General features: G+C 43.5%; 1 protein-coding gene across 3 annotated transcripts in view; it reads right to left on the bottom strand.

The window, feature by feature from the left end:
• Positions 1-9,540, bottom strand: part of ERICH1 (glutamate rich 1) — a 74,022-nt gene extending 64,482 nt beyond the window's left edge. For all 3 annotated transcript variants that reach the window (XR_010792835.1, XM_066603535.1, XM_066603529.1), the window contains exon 1: positions 9,429-9,540. Coding sequence is in view for 2 of the 3 variants with exons in the window: in XM_066603535.1 (XP_066459632.1) it covers positions 9,429-9,450 (22 nt within the window). In the remaining variant the exon portion in view is untranslated. The remainder of the gene's footprint in view (positions 1-9,428) is intronic.
• Positions 9,541-16,594: the final 7,054 nt, after the last annotated feature.

Below are 16,594 nucleotides of genomic sequence, written 5' to 3' on the forward strand. Positions count from 1 at the left end.
CGGCTTTCATTGAAGTCAGTGCAAGACGTCCAACCCGTGGCCAATTTGCAATTGACATTACGGATAGGTCGTGGGTACTCCTGTCATCACCTAGCGGTAGTACGGGAAAGACAGGGATTTAAAAAAAAAAAAAAAAAATCTGTACTGCACATAATCGGTGGCAAACCACCGCGGTCATCCGCAATACAGAAAAATCAAAAAGTACGTGACGGGGGACAGGGCCAGATTCCGCTGCGGGCTCCCGCATGCGGAATCCAACCCATTCATGTGCTGCCGGCCTCAGTATTCCTGGGAGGCTCTATGGCCCTGCTATTTTGGATGTATAGCCTTTAAACGAAAAGCCACAGTGTAATTTGAAGAAGGAAAAACAAAATTGTCCTGCTACACCAAAGATGCTCAGGCAAGATAAGGAGGTATCTGATGTCAAGACGGTCATCCATGACAGTCAGCATTACTATGGATGCAGTGAAGTTCTGGGCAAGTCGTGGCTCAAGAATATTTGTGAATGCATTTAATTACTTTACATTCTATTCAATCACAATTTTGTAAAAAAAAAAAAAGAAAATTAGATTTGCACATTGCTGCTCTCCACAATAAAGCTGTGCAATTTTATCCCGAAAAGGTTAAGCCCTACCTGCATTCCATAAAACAAAGGGAATAATCACCTAGCAGGCTCGGTCCGGGTCCTCTCACTGCTCTCCGGAGCTCCGCTGGGTGTTCTGCAGTCCTCGTTCGCCCACAGAAGATCACTTCCTGGTTGCTGGATTCCTAAATCCCACCTCCAGGAAGCGATGGCTCTGACTGGCTGAGCAGCGCTGGATAAACCAATCAATGCAGCACTGGATGAACCAATGCAATGGCTGTGATTGGTTCATCCAGTGCTGCATTGATTGGCTGAGAAGCAGCCAAAAAACCAATCAGAGCCATAACTTTCCGGTGGCGGGATTTATGAATCCAGCAACCCGGAAGTGATCCGCTGTGGGCAAACGTAGACTGCAGGACGCCTGGTGGGGCTCCAGAAAGCAGCGGAAGGACCTGGACCGTGCGTGCTAGGTACGTATTCCCTTTCTTTTTTTTTGTTAAATACAGCTAGGGCTTAGTTTCAGGATAGGGCTTATTATAGAAGTGTATCACACGAAAACCGTGTATTGCAATGTGACAAAAACTAAGGCTTCATAAGGAAGCATGGGCTCCAAAATAGCGCCAATGTCGACAATATAGAGCATACTGCAATTTTTTTCCAAAAAAGCGCAAATCTCAACAATATAAAGCATACCGCAATTCTTTTCCCAAAAAAGCGCAAATCTCGACAATATAGAGCATACCGCAATTTTTTTTCCTTGCAAGATAGCATTAGAGAAAAAAGCGCCAATGTGAAGGAACCCATTGGAAAGCATGGGCTTCACAAACATTCGTTTTCTCATGGTATCGCATCTCCACAAAATCGCGTGATTTTATCGCTCATGTGAAAGTGGCCTAAATCTCTTGCACTCTAAGGGTAAGTTCACACATCATGGAGAGATTCTGCACCAAAATTAGAGCTTGGATTTTGATGCGGATCTTGACAGCAGAATTTACTCACTGCATTGTGATGAATCAATTCTGGGGTGAAAATCTGCATTATATCCACAATAAAGAGCATGCTATGATATTGCTGTGAGACAATTGCGGCAAAATTGCATTGCGTTCATGCGATGTTTGAGCGTCAGTGATACTTTCTCCTTGAAAATCATCGCTTTAGGCCGGCTGCACACGGCTGTGACGGGCTCCGCCGCGAAATTCCGCGGCGGAGCCCGTCACGGCGCCCCCCAGGAGATCCCATACTTACCTGCGGATCCGGCGTCCTCGCTCCCGCAAGACGCTTCCCCGCCCACCTCCGCGTCATGCGACACACGCCCACCGCGTCACATGACGTGGCCGGCTGCGTCATATGACGCGACGGTGGTGGGCGGGGAATTGTTTTCACGCTATCTTCCGCTGTGCTACAGCGGAAGATAGCGTGAACGGACGGCTTCCAGTGACTGCAATGGAAGCTGTCCGCGCGTACACCCGCGGCAAATAGAGCATGCCGCAGGTGAGGACGGGTGAATTCACGGTGCGGAATTCTGCGGTGGCATTCCGCACCGTGAGCCCTGAGCTATTAGGTTCAATAGAACCTAATAGCCGCGGGCAACGCAGCGGATTTCCGCCGCGAATTACGCGGTGGAAATCCGTTCGTGGGAAGGAGGCCTTACTGTGATGTGCGACTTTCTCACGTGATAGACAACAGGAGTTGCCATTGTTAAAAACGCATCACATTGCATGAACATCGCAAGTTTGTGCATTGGGATGCAATAAAACTGGGGCTCCATAGGATCACATGGGCAATAAAAGGGAAACGCAGAAAGACAGAGCATGCTGTGAATTCTAAATCTCACATTATTGCATGAAAGAAAACATCACAGATGGAAATGCAGCATATGATAAAAAAGCCTCCTTTATAATCACCACTTCTAACCTTTGAGGCGTATTCTGCTCCAAGCGCTGTCGCCTCAAGAGCAGAAGAGAAGAGGCCTGGGTTGTGAGAACCGGCGAGTTTACTACAGATGCACTTGGGCATCTTTTTGGTTTGAGGACCCAGCAAATGATTCACCGTCTCTGTGACGGGTTAGTCTGCTTGTACAGCAGAGTCGCTGAAAAAGTAGTCAAGAAAGTGAGCTCATAGGGAGGCTGCAAAAAACTTAATTCAAGTGCCCATGCTCACACAGCACTGCCCTAGGCATTGGAAGTAGAGATGAGCAAGCATACTCGCTAAGAACAATTACTAGTGCGAGCATTGTCCATAGCGAGTACCTGCCCGCTCGGAAGAAAAGAGTCGGGTGCCGTCAGGGGGCGGGGAGAGCAGGGGAGAACGGAGGGGAGATATTCATTTTAGAGTTCGGGTCTAAGGCCTTAATTTTGGGGGCTGGTTTTTCCACTACCTATAATGAGTCTTGATTAGAGATGAGCGAGCACCAAAATGCTCGGGTGCTCGTTACTCGAGACGAACTTTCAGTGATGCTCGAGAGTTCGTTTCGAGTAACGAACCCCATTGAAGTCAGTGGGCGACTCGAGCCTTTTTGTATATCGCCGATGCTCGCTAAGGTTTTCATTTGTGAAAACCTGGGAAATTCAAGAAAGTGATGGGAACGACACAGAAACGGATAGGGCAGGCGAGGGGCTACATGTTGGGCTGCATCTCAAGTTCCCAGGTCCCACTATTAAGCCACAATAGTGGCAAGAGTGAGACACCCCTCGTCTCGATTAAACGAACACTGACCATTGAATTCAATGGAGCCGGCAATACAGCCGGCTCCATTGAAAGCAATGGGCTGCCGGCGATCGCGGGATGAATTGTCGGGAAGGGCTTAAATATATAAGCCCTTCCCTGCAATTCATCCAGAAATGTGTAAAAATAAAAAAATATATATATACTCACCTGGTCCCAGCAGACGGAGTTCAGCGCGGCCGGCGGCAGTCCTCCTGAACTGCTCTGGACAGCTCAGGTTGGTCCCTGCGCTGAGACAATGAGAGGCAGCAGTCACTCACCCATTAATGAATTCATGAATGGGTGTGTGAGTGAGATCTGCCTCTGATTGGTCAGGCTGTGACCAATCAGAGGCAGCTCATTCAGCAGGCGGGGATTTTAAATCCCCGGCTGCTGAATACTACTCACAGCTGTTCAGAGCAGTTCAGGAGGACTGCCGCCGGCCGCGCTGAACTCCGTCTGCCGGGACCAGGTGAGTATATATATTTTTTTTATTTTTACACATTTCTGGATGAATTGCAGGGAAGGGCTTATATTTTTAAGCCCTTCCCGACAATTCATCCCGCGATCGCCGGCAGCCCATTGCTTTCAATGGAGCCGGCTGTATTGCCGGCTCCATTGAATTCAATGGTCAGTGTTCGTTTAATTGAGACGAGTACCGCGTGGTGCTCGTCTCGAGTAACGAGCATCTCGAGCACCCTAATACTCGAATGAGCATCAAGCTCGGACGAGTACGTTCGCTCATCTCTAGTCTTGATGTACAAAGTTTTAGAAACGTTAACAAAACATCTGAACTGTTACCAGAACTTTTGTTTTTTTGTGGACAACTTATTCAAAAATCACAGACAACCAATATTTTTTTTGAGAACAACTTGAAAATCCATAATGAATGATAAAGAATATAACGGACACAAGTTTATTGGTCAATTCCTGATATGAGTTACTGGCATTTACTGGAACTGTAAAATGATGATAACTACAATTACAATGACCTGCACAAGTGGCAGCCGGCTCAAGTGAAAAAATAAAAATCATGGACACTGGAAAAAAAAGTCCCTTATTTTTTGCGACCCGTCCCTGGTGTTCAGCTCGAATCTTTAAGGCCCATTTAGACACAACGATTATTGCTCAAACTCCGTCTTTTGAGTGATAATCGTTGGGTGTAACTGCACTGACATCGTGCAACTTTCATTAAGCCGTCGCTGATCATTGTCTTTCAGGTTCAGGAAAAAAAAGAATTGGGCTGGTTTCAGGTTTTTTTTGTGGACATAAAAACTGATGTCACACAGGAGATAAAAAAACAAAAATCTGACACATAGGCCAAATATGGATCAAGTACAGCGGCCCCATGGAGTTGCACAAGGATGGAAAAACTTCTGATTTTTGAGGACATACCCTGACAAGGATGATTTTGTTTTTAAACACAAGCATACACCCAGCCTCAGCAAAAGAACTTCCTGCCCTTATATGTTGGGATCTGATCCCGCGTTTAGGGAAAGTTAAAAAAAGCAGGGCAACAACAAAGATGCTTGACAAAGGCTGTTTGTAACGGCCGAAACGTTGCGTGATTACTGAGGATGGAATAAAGGAAATAATACCTGTTTTTATTGCACCTGAATGCTCCTGCTGCCTTTTTTGGATAAACAACAAAGAAGCCAGCACTACATACACTGAACACAATTATGTTGTCCACCAGGATTTTACTGTACCCTCTCTGGTCTCCGTCTGAGACTTGATGGTTCCGTCCCGGGGATCTATCTATGAATCCCATTTTCAGGGATCCGGGGAGAAGCCTGGGACGTAGGCTGAGCCTGGGGAGAAGCCTGGGACGTAGGCTGAGCCTGGGGAGAAGCCTGGGACGTAGGCTGAGCCTGGGGAGAAGCCTGGGACGTAGGCTGAGCCTGGGGAGAAGCCTGGGACGTAGGCTGAGCCCGGTGTAAACCCAGCCTTAGGCAATGTCAGATCACAAAATCAAATGTACTCAAGATTTACCCAGCGGCAGATTTATATAGCAAGATGAATTGAAGTTATTTACTGGAGTGCAAGAACCAAAAATGACAGTAAGCTTTCTATCAGAGCCAGCATAGATTACAGCCCTTCGGTGGAGACAGCCAAATCTCTTCTGATACTTTTGTGTCAGTCTCTCTCCTCCGCTGCTAGATCAGATATGACAGGTGAATTACTAGCCCGTTATTACAGCAGCGCTGCTTCCTCTCTGACTGCCATTACTTTGGAGAAGGTTCCTTTACAATAGCTTTTAGGAAATAAACTGATTTAGGATTCCACAGAACAGGGAACTATAACCTAGGCTAAGCAGTGCTTGCGCCACGCAGGGGGCCCTTTTACACGGAACCATTACAATGTTCAACAACAACATTGTAAATTGAACAAAAGTAGCTAATTTGTTTGGATCTGATGCTGCCAAAAACGAAAATGACAGACAAAATTGATAATTCAATGACTGGCTGTGATTGGTTTATCAAGCACCACCTCAGCCAATTAGAGCAATTGCTTGCTGGAGGTGGTGTTTTTAAAGCCCCATCACCAGCAAGAGATGCTCTGTCAGCATTGAGGGCTACGTGGAAGCCTCCACCCCTGAAAATAGGGGTAGGTCTTATTTTCAGGGAAACACAGTAGCTTGGTGATCTAATTTCCTCGTTAAAGGCCGCCTGCAGACGGGCGGAAATTCTGCGGCGGGATTTCTTGTGGAATTTCCGCCCGTGGTAGCTGCCATAGGATTGCGTTAACAAACACAATCCTAGGCAGGCGGCCGCGGTTTGGCCACACATAATCTCGCGCGGCATGATCTATTTCTGTGCGGGGCTCGCAGCCGGCTCCGTTCTGCGCATGCACCGGCAGCCGGGACATGAAGGAGCCGTAGCCGCGGAAGGAGGTGAGTGCCCCCGCTGCTCTCTGCAGACGCTCGAGTCGGGTCCCGCTGCAAGAATTCTCGCAGCCAGATCCGACTCGGCCGTCTGCAGGCGGCCTTAGAATGCCTCCTGGTAGGTCTTGCTATGTGTTTGGTGAAGTAACCCTTTCTAGACAGAAACAAGCGATCACGCACTGATTGAGACAGCAAATTACTGTTATTTTGGTTGTTGAATTGGGATCCAACATAGATCATGGGCACTGCATATTGTTTGCAACACATGTGCCAGCAACTTGCAAAATTGGATTAACCCCTTGACGACATTGTCCTTTTTATTTTTCCCCATTTTCCGTTTTTCCTCCTTCCTTTTAAAAAATCTAAACTTTTATTTAACCATCAACGTAGATGTCTGAGGGCTTGTTTTTTTGCGGGATGAGTTGTATTTTTCAAGGGTACTATGCAATGTCCCATATAATACACTGAAAAATGTTAACAAAATTCTAAGTGGAAAAAAAACCCCTAAATTCCGCCATCTTTGGGTGCGTCCCGTTTCTACGATCTACACACTGCAACAAAAATGACCTGAAAACTTTATGGGTCAGTACGATTACTACGATAACAAATTTATATCGTTTTTTTTTCTGTTTTATTTTTTCAAAGATATTTAATTTTTAAAATTATTTTCTGCCATCATCTTCTGACAGCCATAACATTTTTACTTTTCCTTTGACATAGTTGTCAGGGGGCTCTTTGTTTGTGGGACATCTTGGAGTTTCTAGTGGTACCATTTTTGAGTACATACGACTTTTTGATTAATTTTTATTACATTTTTTCTTAGAGACGGGGGTGACCAAAAATAAAGACACTCCGGCGATTCAATACAAACGGCAGGTGAAGAGAAAGCGCCAAACTTGAAATCGCCTTGTAACCATGAATTGTGTGTTTCATGAATTGCATCGCCCCACATCTCCAATTTTAAAAACTAGAGCTAATCATTTAGCGATATGGTGATATTATATTCTCTTATGGTCATAGAAATGAAAATACACTATTCAGTTTATGACTTGATCACGTGAAACAGAACTAGAATCGTTCAGTGTCAACTGCCAGCGACTCTACGACAATTGATCATTCGTTCGCTCATCGTTTAGTTTCAGCAGGCATAAAAATCAAATGCCGATCTGCCCGTGTACGCAGGCGATTGTTCAACTAGGAATGACAGCCTATTTACTGGGCATGGAGGGAGGTGGCTGGAGAAGATCTTTGCCGCGCTGCACCTCCATTCAGTAAGCGATTATCACTCCTGTGTGAAGGAAAAGTGATAATCATTGGAACGACAGTGGGGTGCTTAAGCGCTGCCTAGTTGTCCCATGTAGAAGGACTCTACGGGGCTGTTCACATCATAAGCGGTCATCCGTCAAGCAGAAAAATATATATTAAAATGTACTGCTGATGTGCCCACTGACTAGAATTGGCAAAACATAGTTCGAAGGTGCCAGCTTCTGACTACATTTGACTTTTTGTGGGCTGGGAAAGTTTAGCATCCCACACTTTTCTGTCCCATGCTTTGTGTTACATTACAGTCAGCGGAAAATATATGGGAACGCAAGGCTGTACATTTACATGTGTTTAATGTATGGAAAGAAAGTGCAAAACAACTACTAAACTATTAAAGGGGTTTTGTCATAAAAAAAAAAAATCTATACTCCCTTATTCCTCCACAGGTAGTCTTCTTAAGGCATCTTCTCCTCCTTGAGCTTCTGCAGTCCCCCGGGGCACCTCACCTTCAGCCGGCCGGCATTCCTCACATTCCTTCCGGCAGGTCAGTGAAGGTGATGTCCCTGTGATGTAGCATTCACTGGCTAGGAAGGAATGCTGATCTATTGCAGAGACAGCAGGCATGAGCAGTCTCTGCGATAGCTCGGCACTCCGTGCTTGGCTGTGAACTAGTGAGATAACGTACATTGGCTTGTAGGAAGAAGACTGCCGGTAATGTGTGTAACCTCACAGGGAGGAGAGGAATCAGCTGGAGGTGAGGCGACCTCCCCCCAAATAAAAAAGCTATTGCGTGCAGAGAATAATTTAAAAAATATCTTTGAAAAAAAAATAAAAGGAGTAGAGCAAAAAAAAAAAACTATATAAGTTTGGTATGGTGGCAATCGTACCGACCCATAGAATAAAGTTATCAGGTCATGTTTGTTGCAGTTTATGCTCCTTAGAAAGAAGGCGCACCGAATGATGGCAGAATTTCATTTTTTTTCCCATTTCTCTCCACTTAGAATTTCTTTTAAATTTTAAGTATATATTATATTGGAACAATAAATAGCACCCTTGAAAATACAACTCGTCCCGCAAAATACAAGCCCTCAGACAGCGACGGCGATGGATAAATAAAGGAGTTATGATTTTTTAAAAGGGATGGGGGACGACGACGAGGGAAACGAAAGTAGAAGAAAAAAAAACAAAAAAAGCTATGTCACTAAGGGGTTAATGACATAACCCCTTTAAGGAAAAAGAAAAGTTTACAGTGAGAAGTCTATGCTTTTTAAATGTAAAAATAGACTCCGAAGTATATAAACATGTGGCAGTACTGCAGTGTATTGTACTTTTACCGGCAGCCTATTAGGCCTAATACACGCGGCGTTTCACTGCAGCTAAATGTACATGCGGAATTCCACAGCGTGGAATGTCCTATTTGCCGCGGGTATACGCTATACTTCTGTCGTAGCACAGCGGAAGTATAGCGTGAATACGCGACGCTGCCAGCAGGTCATATGACACCGCCGGCGCGTCATGCGCTGTACTGCACATGTGCGCCGGAGCATCATGCGGGACATCACGTGGCGGATTCGGAGGTAAGTATGGGGTCTTGGGGGGGGGGGGGGGGGCACCGTGATGGACTCCGCTGCGGTATTCCACTTGCGGAGCCCGTCACGGCTGTGTGCATAAGGCCTTAAAGGCATTATCCAACCTTGTAAAAGTGATAGCCTATCAGCCAGAGTGCCCATTGGGCTCTTGGTCACCTCTCTTACCAAGGCCCCCTCCCCCCAGCTCTAGGAAGAGTCCTGGTTCTTCAAACGTCTTCCATGTATATGACCCATTTTCTAAAGTTATAGGATCACCTGTGACTGATAGCGCCCCCTATGGAGATGCAGGGTCACTACTATGCTACTCTATAACACCTCCTGTCACACAGCCAGCCTCGGTCCGTGCGCACAGTACAAGCAGCCGCAGAGGCCTCCCGCTGTGAGGGAGAGTCACGTATACACATACCTTCTTTCCTGGCGGCAGCCATCACTCCGAGGACACAACATGCCACACACAGCAGAAGCGACACTACTACAAGCCACTATGTCAGTGAAGTCGTCGGTTCACTTCTTCTGCCCCTCCCACAAAACCTGTAACCAATACACGTCACCCTTTCCAAAGCTCCACCAATCAGCAGGAAGCCTACAACGAGTAATACCCCGCCCACTTCTCTGAAGCTGACCTCCTTCTAATGGCGCCCAGGAGCAGACACAGGCTTCACTGCGCATGATCAAACTGTGCTTGCTTGACGCATGCGCATTGGGTGCAAATCTTTGAAGCGGAGAGAGCGCTTTAGCCGAGGTTGGAGCAGCAGCTGCTGGGTGATGCACGGCTAATGCTGCCTGGCAGGATGCAGTAACTAACACACGTACATGCGAGGGGGGAGAAGCAGAGGCACATGGCGCACGACGAACTGCTGGAAAGTTTTGGGAAGTGCTAACCCTGCAGGTCTTAATAATGCATTAGGATGGGAGCTCAGAGGAAGGTAAGTCGGGGTGCATGGTGTGATGTGCCAGCCTCAACTTTTTATATGTGAGCAGAATATGCTGTGTGATGATGAGTTACGGACAGAGGTGACTCCATGTGATTGTTCTCAGCAAGAGAAGCAAAGTAATCTTGTAGATATCATACCTTTAAAAAAAAGTGACCTCCCATAATTTGCTGTATTCGCCTTCCGTGTTATATGTGACACGTGTGTATTACATCCTTGTTGTTTATCCCAGAGGATGGCAGACCTAAAATAGCGTCTCGCCAAGACGGTTGTTTATAATTCTAGTGACCTATGTCCCAATAAGTTGGACAGAAGCGGTTATACGGCGGCGAGGGCGAGCTCCGTGTACCCTGCCGCGTATCATGTGGTCACTTGTGGGGGAAGCAGTGCATCACTATGTATAGAGAGGTTTCTGGAAGTGTCAGCAGAGTCCAACCGCGACAAATTATTACTGGGCTGCAACTATCACCTTATGTCACCTTCCTGGATGATGAGTAACGGAGCTGCAAATGAATCGCGCAATAACATCATCCCATCTTACTGTCACTAATGTAATGAAGGCAATTACTGTCCGCCCTGCTTATATGTGACACCCAGAGTCAGCTGTATGTATTACTCTAAGAGGAACCTCGGAGCTCTGGGTGATGCACATGTTATGTTGGGTACATTTCAGGCTATTTTAGGGTACTGCTTATGGCATATTGATTTGATCTGATGATGCGTTGATGCAGCTTATGCTACATTGGATTACAGCATGTTCTTTAGGAGGGCACAGGTTCTGCTACACTGTTGCAGATGTGATAATAAACGGATGTCAAGTTTCTGCTACATTGTTGTAGTTGTGATAATAAACTGACAGTTTCTGCTACATTGGATTACAGCATATGACTATTAGGGCACAATTTCTGCTACATTCTTGTAGATATGATTATAAACTGATGCACAGTTTCTGCTACATTTTTGTAGATGCCTTAATAGGTTGATATACACTTTAGGCAGTATATTGGGGTACAGCCTATAATAAATTGAATATACCCTGATGATACATTAGGGTACACTAAATTGGTGTGTACTAACAATACATCAGTTTATGCTACTTTGATAGAAATCTGATTGGCACAGTTTATAGTATTGGTGTAGAACTGATGGCACATTGGTACCTAAACAAGGTTACAGTGAGGTACTGTAAAATTAGGGTGATATGTACATGGGCTCATCTGGATGTGCAGGTGACTTGTATCCTCACACGGACAGTTGCCAGGCCGCCAGGTGTTCCAGTCCTAGAACGTGGTGTCGGTGTCAGGTGTGTGTAATCATCAGTGATTATACATGGAGAATAGTTCTAACATTACCAGCCATTCTCTCCTCCCCAGTCTTGGCTGCTGTTTGCTGTCCCAGGTGCTGGACCGCATTCAGACCCAGCGCTGCTGTCCTTGGTGCTGAACACATCCCTTGAGTGCAGCCAGGAAAGCTGATGAGGAGAAGCACAATGAATGAGAGTGACGGTGAATGGATTAGAAACCAAGGAGTGAGTCACTGGCACAAAGAACAGCTGAGCTCAATTTTTGTCATTCTGGTAAAAATAAACCATTTCCCACCCCCTCCTTGCAGGTGCTTCCACCAAGGGAGAATTTCAAGTCTAAGAAATAATACACATTTGTATGGGGGGAGGCATGTCTTCCAGATGCGTGTCTTATCGACGACGGAGGATAGTGGCAGCCTAAGAACTTTGCACAAATCCCTGTCTGGTGCATAATTAAATGTACGCAATTAGATACTCTTCATCACAGCACTCAATGCTGTTTTACATGCGTTTGTGTTCATTAAAGGATACAGCACACTATATATACATTATTTGGCAGGATTATGATCTTCGGAGTACACTCTTGCTTGTGTTCAATCTTTAGTTCAAGGTCTGTGTAAATATCTCATATACTATATAAATAATGTAATACGGTAACCGGTATGCTGGAATTGGTTGCACTCCAAAATGTGGTAATGTGCAAAAGGTGCTGAGTAGGTCTATGCAGCACACATTGGATTCATTAAGTATCATTTAAAAATGCATATTTTGAAAGTCTTCGCAATTTTTACTGCAGTTTATCACGAACGGTAATATATATTTATAGCTATATATCTAATCTATGGTAATCTCTCTCTGTTCATAAGTTTTAGGCAGGTGTGTAAAAAATGCTACATAGTAAGAATGTTCTAAAAATATAAGTGTTAACAGTTCATTTTTGCCAAATGACAAAACGCAAAGTTAATTAACACAAGAGAAATCTAAATGAAATCAGTATTTGGTGTGACCACCCTTTGCCTTCGAAGCAGCATCAATTCTTCTAGGTACACTTGCACAATGTCAGGGATTTTGTAACATTATAGTTGGGTATATGATTAACCAGTTATACCAAACAGTCATTGAGATGGAAAAGACTGGTTGAGTTATAGCCAAACTCTACCACAAAGGTGAGGTTGTGGAAGACAGTTTCATTTCACAGGTCATACACCATGGCAAGGCTGAGCACAGTAACAAGACAAAAGGCAGTTATACTCCATCAGCAAGGTTTATCCTAGGCAAAGATTTTAAAGCAGACTGGGGTTTCAAGATGTGCTATTCAAGCTCTTTTGAAGAAATACAAAAAAGCAGGCAATGTTGCGGACAAGGCAACTTAGTGCAGTATATGAAAGACACATCAGGCTTACTTTCCTTCAAAATTGGAACATATCCAGCAGTGTCATAAGCTCAGAACTGGCAGAACCAGAGTGACCCAGGTATACCCATCTACTGTTCGGAGAAGTCTGCCCAGAAGTGGTCTTCATGGAATAATTGAGGCTAAAAAGCCATACCTTTGACATAGAAACAAGGCCAAGTGACTCAGGGAAACATAGAAACGTGGTGCAGAAAAATGGCAGCAGGTGCTCTTGACTGATTAATGAAAATGTGAAATATTTGGCTGTAACAGAAGGCAGTTTGTTCGCCAAAGGGCTGGAGAGCAATAAAATAACAAGTATCTGCAGGCAACAGTGAAGCATGGAGAGGTTGGGGCTTCATTTCAGCAAATGGAGTTGGGGATTTGGTCAGGATTAATGGTGTCCTCATTGTTGAGGAATACAGGCAGATACTTATCCATCATGCAATACCATCAGGGAGGTGTCTGATTGCCTCGAACTTTATTCTGCAGCAGGACAATGACCCCAAACATAGTTCCTAATGACATTGACTGTATCTTCAGCATAAATAACAGAGTCCAGGAAGTAATAATATAGCCCCCACAGAGCTCTGATGTTAATATTATCAAATCTGTATGTATGGGATTACATGAAAAGACAGAAGGATTTGAGCAAGCCTATCATTCACAGATCTGTGATTAGTTCTGCAAGATATTTGGAACAGCCTCCCTGTTAGGTTCCCTCAAAAACTGTGTACAAGTGTACCTAGAAGAATTGATGCTGTTTTTAAAGCAAAGGTCGGTCACACCAAATATTGAATTGATTTAGATTTCTCTTTTGATCTTTGTGCGCTTTTATTTGACAAAAATGAACTATTAAGACTTATATTCTCTAAAGCATTCTTATTTTGCAGCACCCACCTAAATTTTCAGCACGATGCTGTGCGTGTGTGTAAAATATATGAAACCATCCAGAAGTTTTGAAAAGGCCTGTTTTAAAAATGCAAAATTGGGAAGAGATAATCAAAAATAACTAAGCTTTGGGGTATACATTTTTACTGGCAAAAACCACTCAATCATTCAACTAACTTCTGGAATCTGGAAAATAACTGCAAATATTTGAACTCCTCATAGTATCCACACTTTGCTTGTAGGCCAGCCTTGCATACTGTTTGCATGAAATGGATCAATTTTTAAGTTTCTCCATTGGAATACATTCCTAATAACAGTGCAAAAACTCCCAATGTTTTTGATTAGTGATTTTCTGTTTCAAACATGGAGTTTCAAAACTTTTACAGTATATACATATTTCTATAGTATAATATTAGACTTGGGCAATTACTTATTTACATGCACATTAGGTAACTCACACAGTGAAATTTCATGTCTTTATTGAACTTATTTTTTGTGAACTGCAAAAGATAATATTAAAATGCCTAAATTTTGCAATAAACATTTAAAATACAGAATTCAGTAACTGAACTAAGTTTTAATTTATGAATTCCACATCCAATATACAGTTACATTTCATAAGTTGCCTGTTGCAAGGATCAGAGAAGACACGGGAAGACATTGGCTTAGTATTTGACAAATCCTACAGCACGGAGACTGACAGCAATGGGACTATATCTAAAGAACGCTCTAGAATGAAGAATAGGACATAGAATGATAAAGAGTAATTTCTGTCTTCTAAAGTCACATTTATTTTTGTCAGCTAGTAACATCATAGAGACATGTCAAAAGTTATAACTGGGGGATCCTACAGAGGAGCAGCCTACAGATCATTAGTACAAAGGTACTGCAACAACTCTACTCCACTCTTAATGGTTTTCTTGTCTCTTCCATGAGTATGGGCAGTATGTTGTGATGGGAATATTCCTCTGGGAGCCAAACATATTATTTAGCTTGCAGAGAATTGTCTATGCTGGATATAATCATTTTCACTACTCAGCTGAGGCAGGACTGCTAAAGGTGTATACAGGTTTTCAGCCTCTGAACAAAAACAGAGTGTTCTTATTCACTGGCAGCAAATAAAGATCTTGAAAGTTATAAGGAATGGAAACAAAGTGTATTGGGAAATTGTAGTACCTTTTATTATGTGATGACAAGGATAAGCTTTATTAAATGTGTTGTTGCACCATTTAAGTATCATGGCTATTGTATAGATGATAAAAATGAGCAATGTTTGCCATATACATACAGTTAAATGATCCAGTGAAAAGTTCTGCCATTTACTTACAAAGTATGGCATTGTCTGGTGTTCAAAATGTACAGCAGTGTACACGTCCATCTAATGACTGGAGTGCTGGTGGACACACATGCTCAATCACTCTTCCCATAGCCAGATCTCTGCATAGTGTGCATTGTTGTAGCACACTGGGCAGAAATACTTTCTGCCTGCTTAGAAGAAGAGTTTCTGTAGTAGCTTGGCAATATAGCTGAGAAGGACTATATTGTCAGCTGCCAGATGGGGAAGAAGACTTATTATGTCCAGAGCCCACCCTCCAGTATCACAGATTAGCAGCAGCACCAAGGGGGACACATGGGAGGAAAAAATGTATATTTATGTTAGAAACACTGTAAGTTACTTAAAAACAGCTATTAACTGGCTTTCAGGACTTTTAATAAGAAATTATTAATTGAATAATCCTTTGAAACTTCATAAAAGTGAAAGTGCAAATGCAGATACCTTTCTCATGGCCCTCTGGAACTAGTAACATTTTGTAATTGCTTCATTTGATCTACATATTGAAAATCATTTCAGTGGAGATATCCTATTAGTGGAAGAGGGGTTTTTTATACTGGAAAATTTCTAAACTTGCTATTAGGCTGCACACTAATAGAATTTTGCATCAGAAATCTGCATAGTTACCGCTTTTTTTTCCCCCTTGAACTACAGTGTGGATTACCATTAAAATATATAGAATCCTAAAATGGTAAGGATTCTGACAAGGATTTAAATGTGATATCTGTGATGGAATCTATGCCAATAAAACTCAGTGTGAACGGAGGCTTAGTGTGTGTCCTTCTCTACTGTGTGTCAGTATCTTACAATCTATGGCTATCCTTCCGAGGGTTGTCTATTTTTGGAACACTGTTTTACATAAAGCTGAATACATTTGAAATTATTCTGGGAAAGGGCATCATATTGGAAAAAGGATTCCTATCTGACAGAATATGTTATTCTGGCTACTGGCACATACATTGCTAGCTTATCTAGAATTCTGCAAAAGTTTCTAAACTTTTCCAGAGCTGGGGTCAAGAATAGACCACTCTGCAACTTTGCAACCAAGCAGTGTATAATGCTATGTGAATCTTGCCTCCAGCTGATGTCTCACCTGTCAGCTGATTTATATCACATAAAATTCCCATCACTAGTAAGAATGCATCTGGGTTGGTGTAAACACATCTATATGTACATATCAGAGCTTGAGTGGGTACAAAGGTGGGCAGCTAAAGTAATAAATGGAATGGGCGGACTACAATACCCAGAGAGGTTATCAAAATTGGAGTTATTTAGTTTAGAAGAAAGACAGCTGAGGGGTGATCTAATGACTATGTATAAATATATCAGATGTCAATACAGAGATCTCTCCCATGATCTGTTTACACCCAGGACTGTGACTATAACAAGGGGATACCCTTTGTGTCTAGAGGTCAGTAAGGTTCTACAGCAACATAGAAGTGGGTTCTTTACTGTAGTGAGACTATGGAACTCTCTGCCTGAGGGGGTGGTGATGGGGAACTCACTAAAAAAGCTTAGGAGGGGCCTGGACGCCTCTTAAACTTTCTTCATTGCAACAATATTAATGACTGGCTTGCTTCAGAAGGGTTGTTGATCCAGGGAGTTATTCAGAATGCCAAATTTGAATGAAGAAAATTGGCTTCTACCTCATGGGTTTTTCTTTTGGCTTTCACTAGTGGTCAGGCAAGATGGGAATGGTACACAGGGATGTTGATGAAGCACA

Source organism: Eleutherodactylus coqui, chromosome 1 (assembly GCF_035609145.1).
Source record: "Eleutherodactylus coqui strain aEleCoq1 chromosome 1, aEleCoq1.hap1, whole genome shotgun sequence".
Taxonomy (NCBI): domain Eukaryota; kingdom Metazoa; phylum Chordata; class Amphibia; order Anura; family Eleutherodactylidae; genus Eleutherodactylus; species Eleutherodactylus coqui.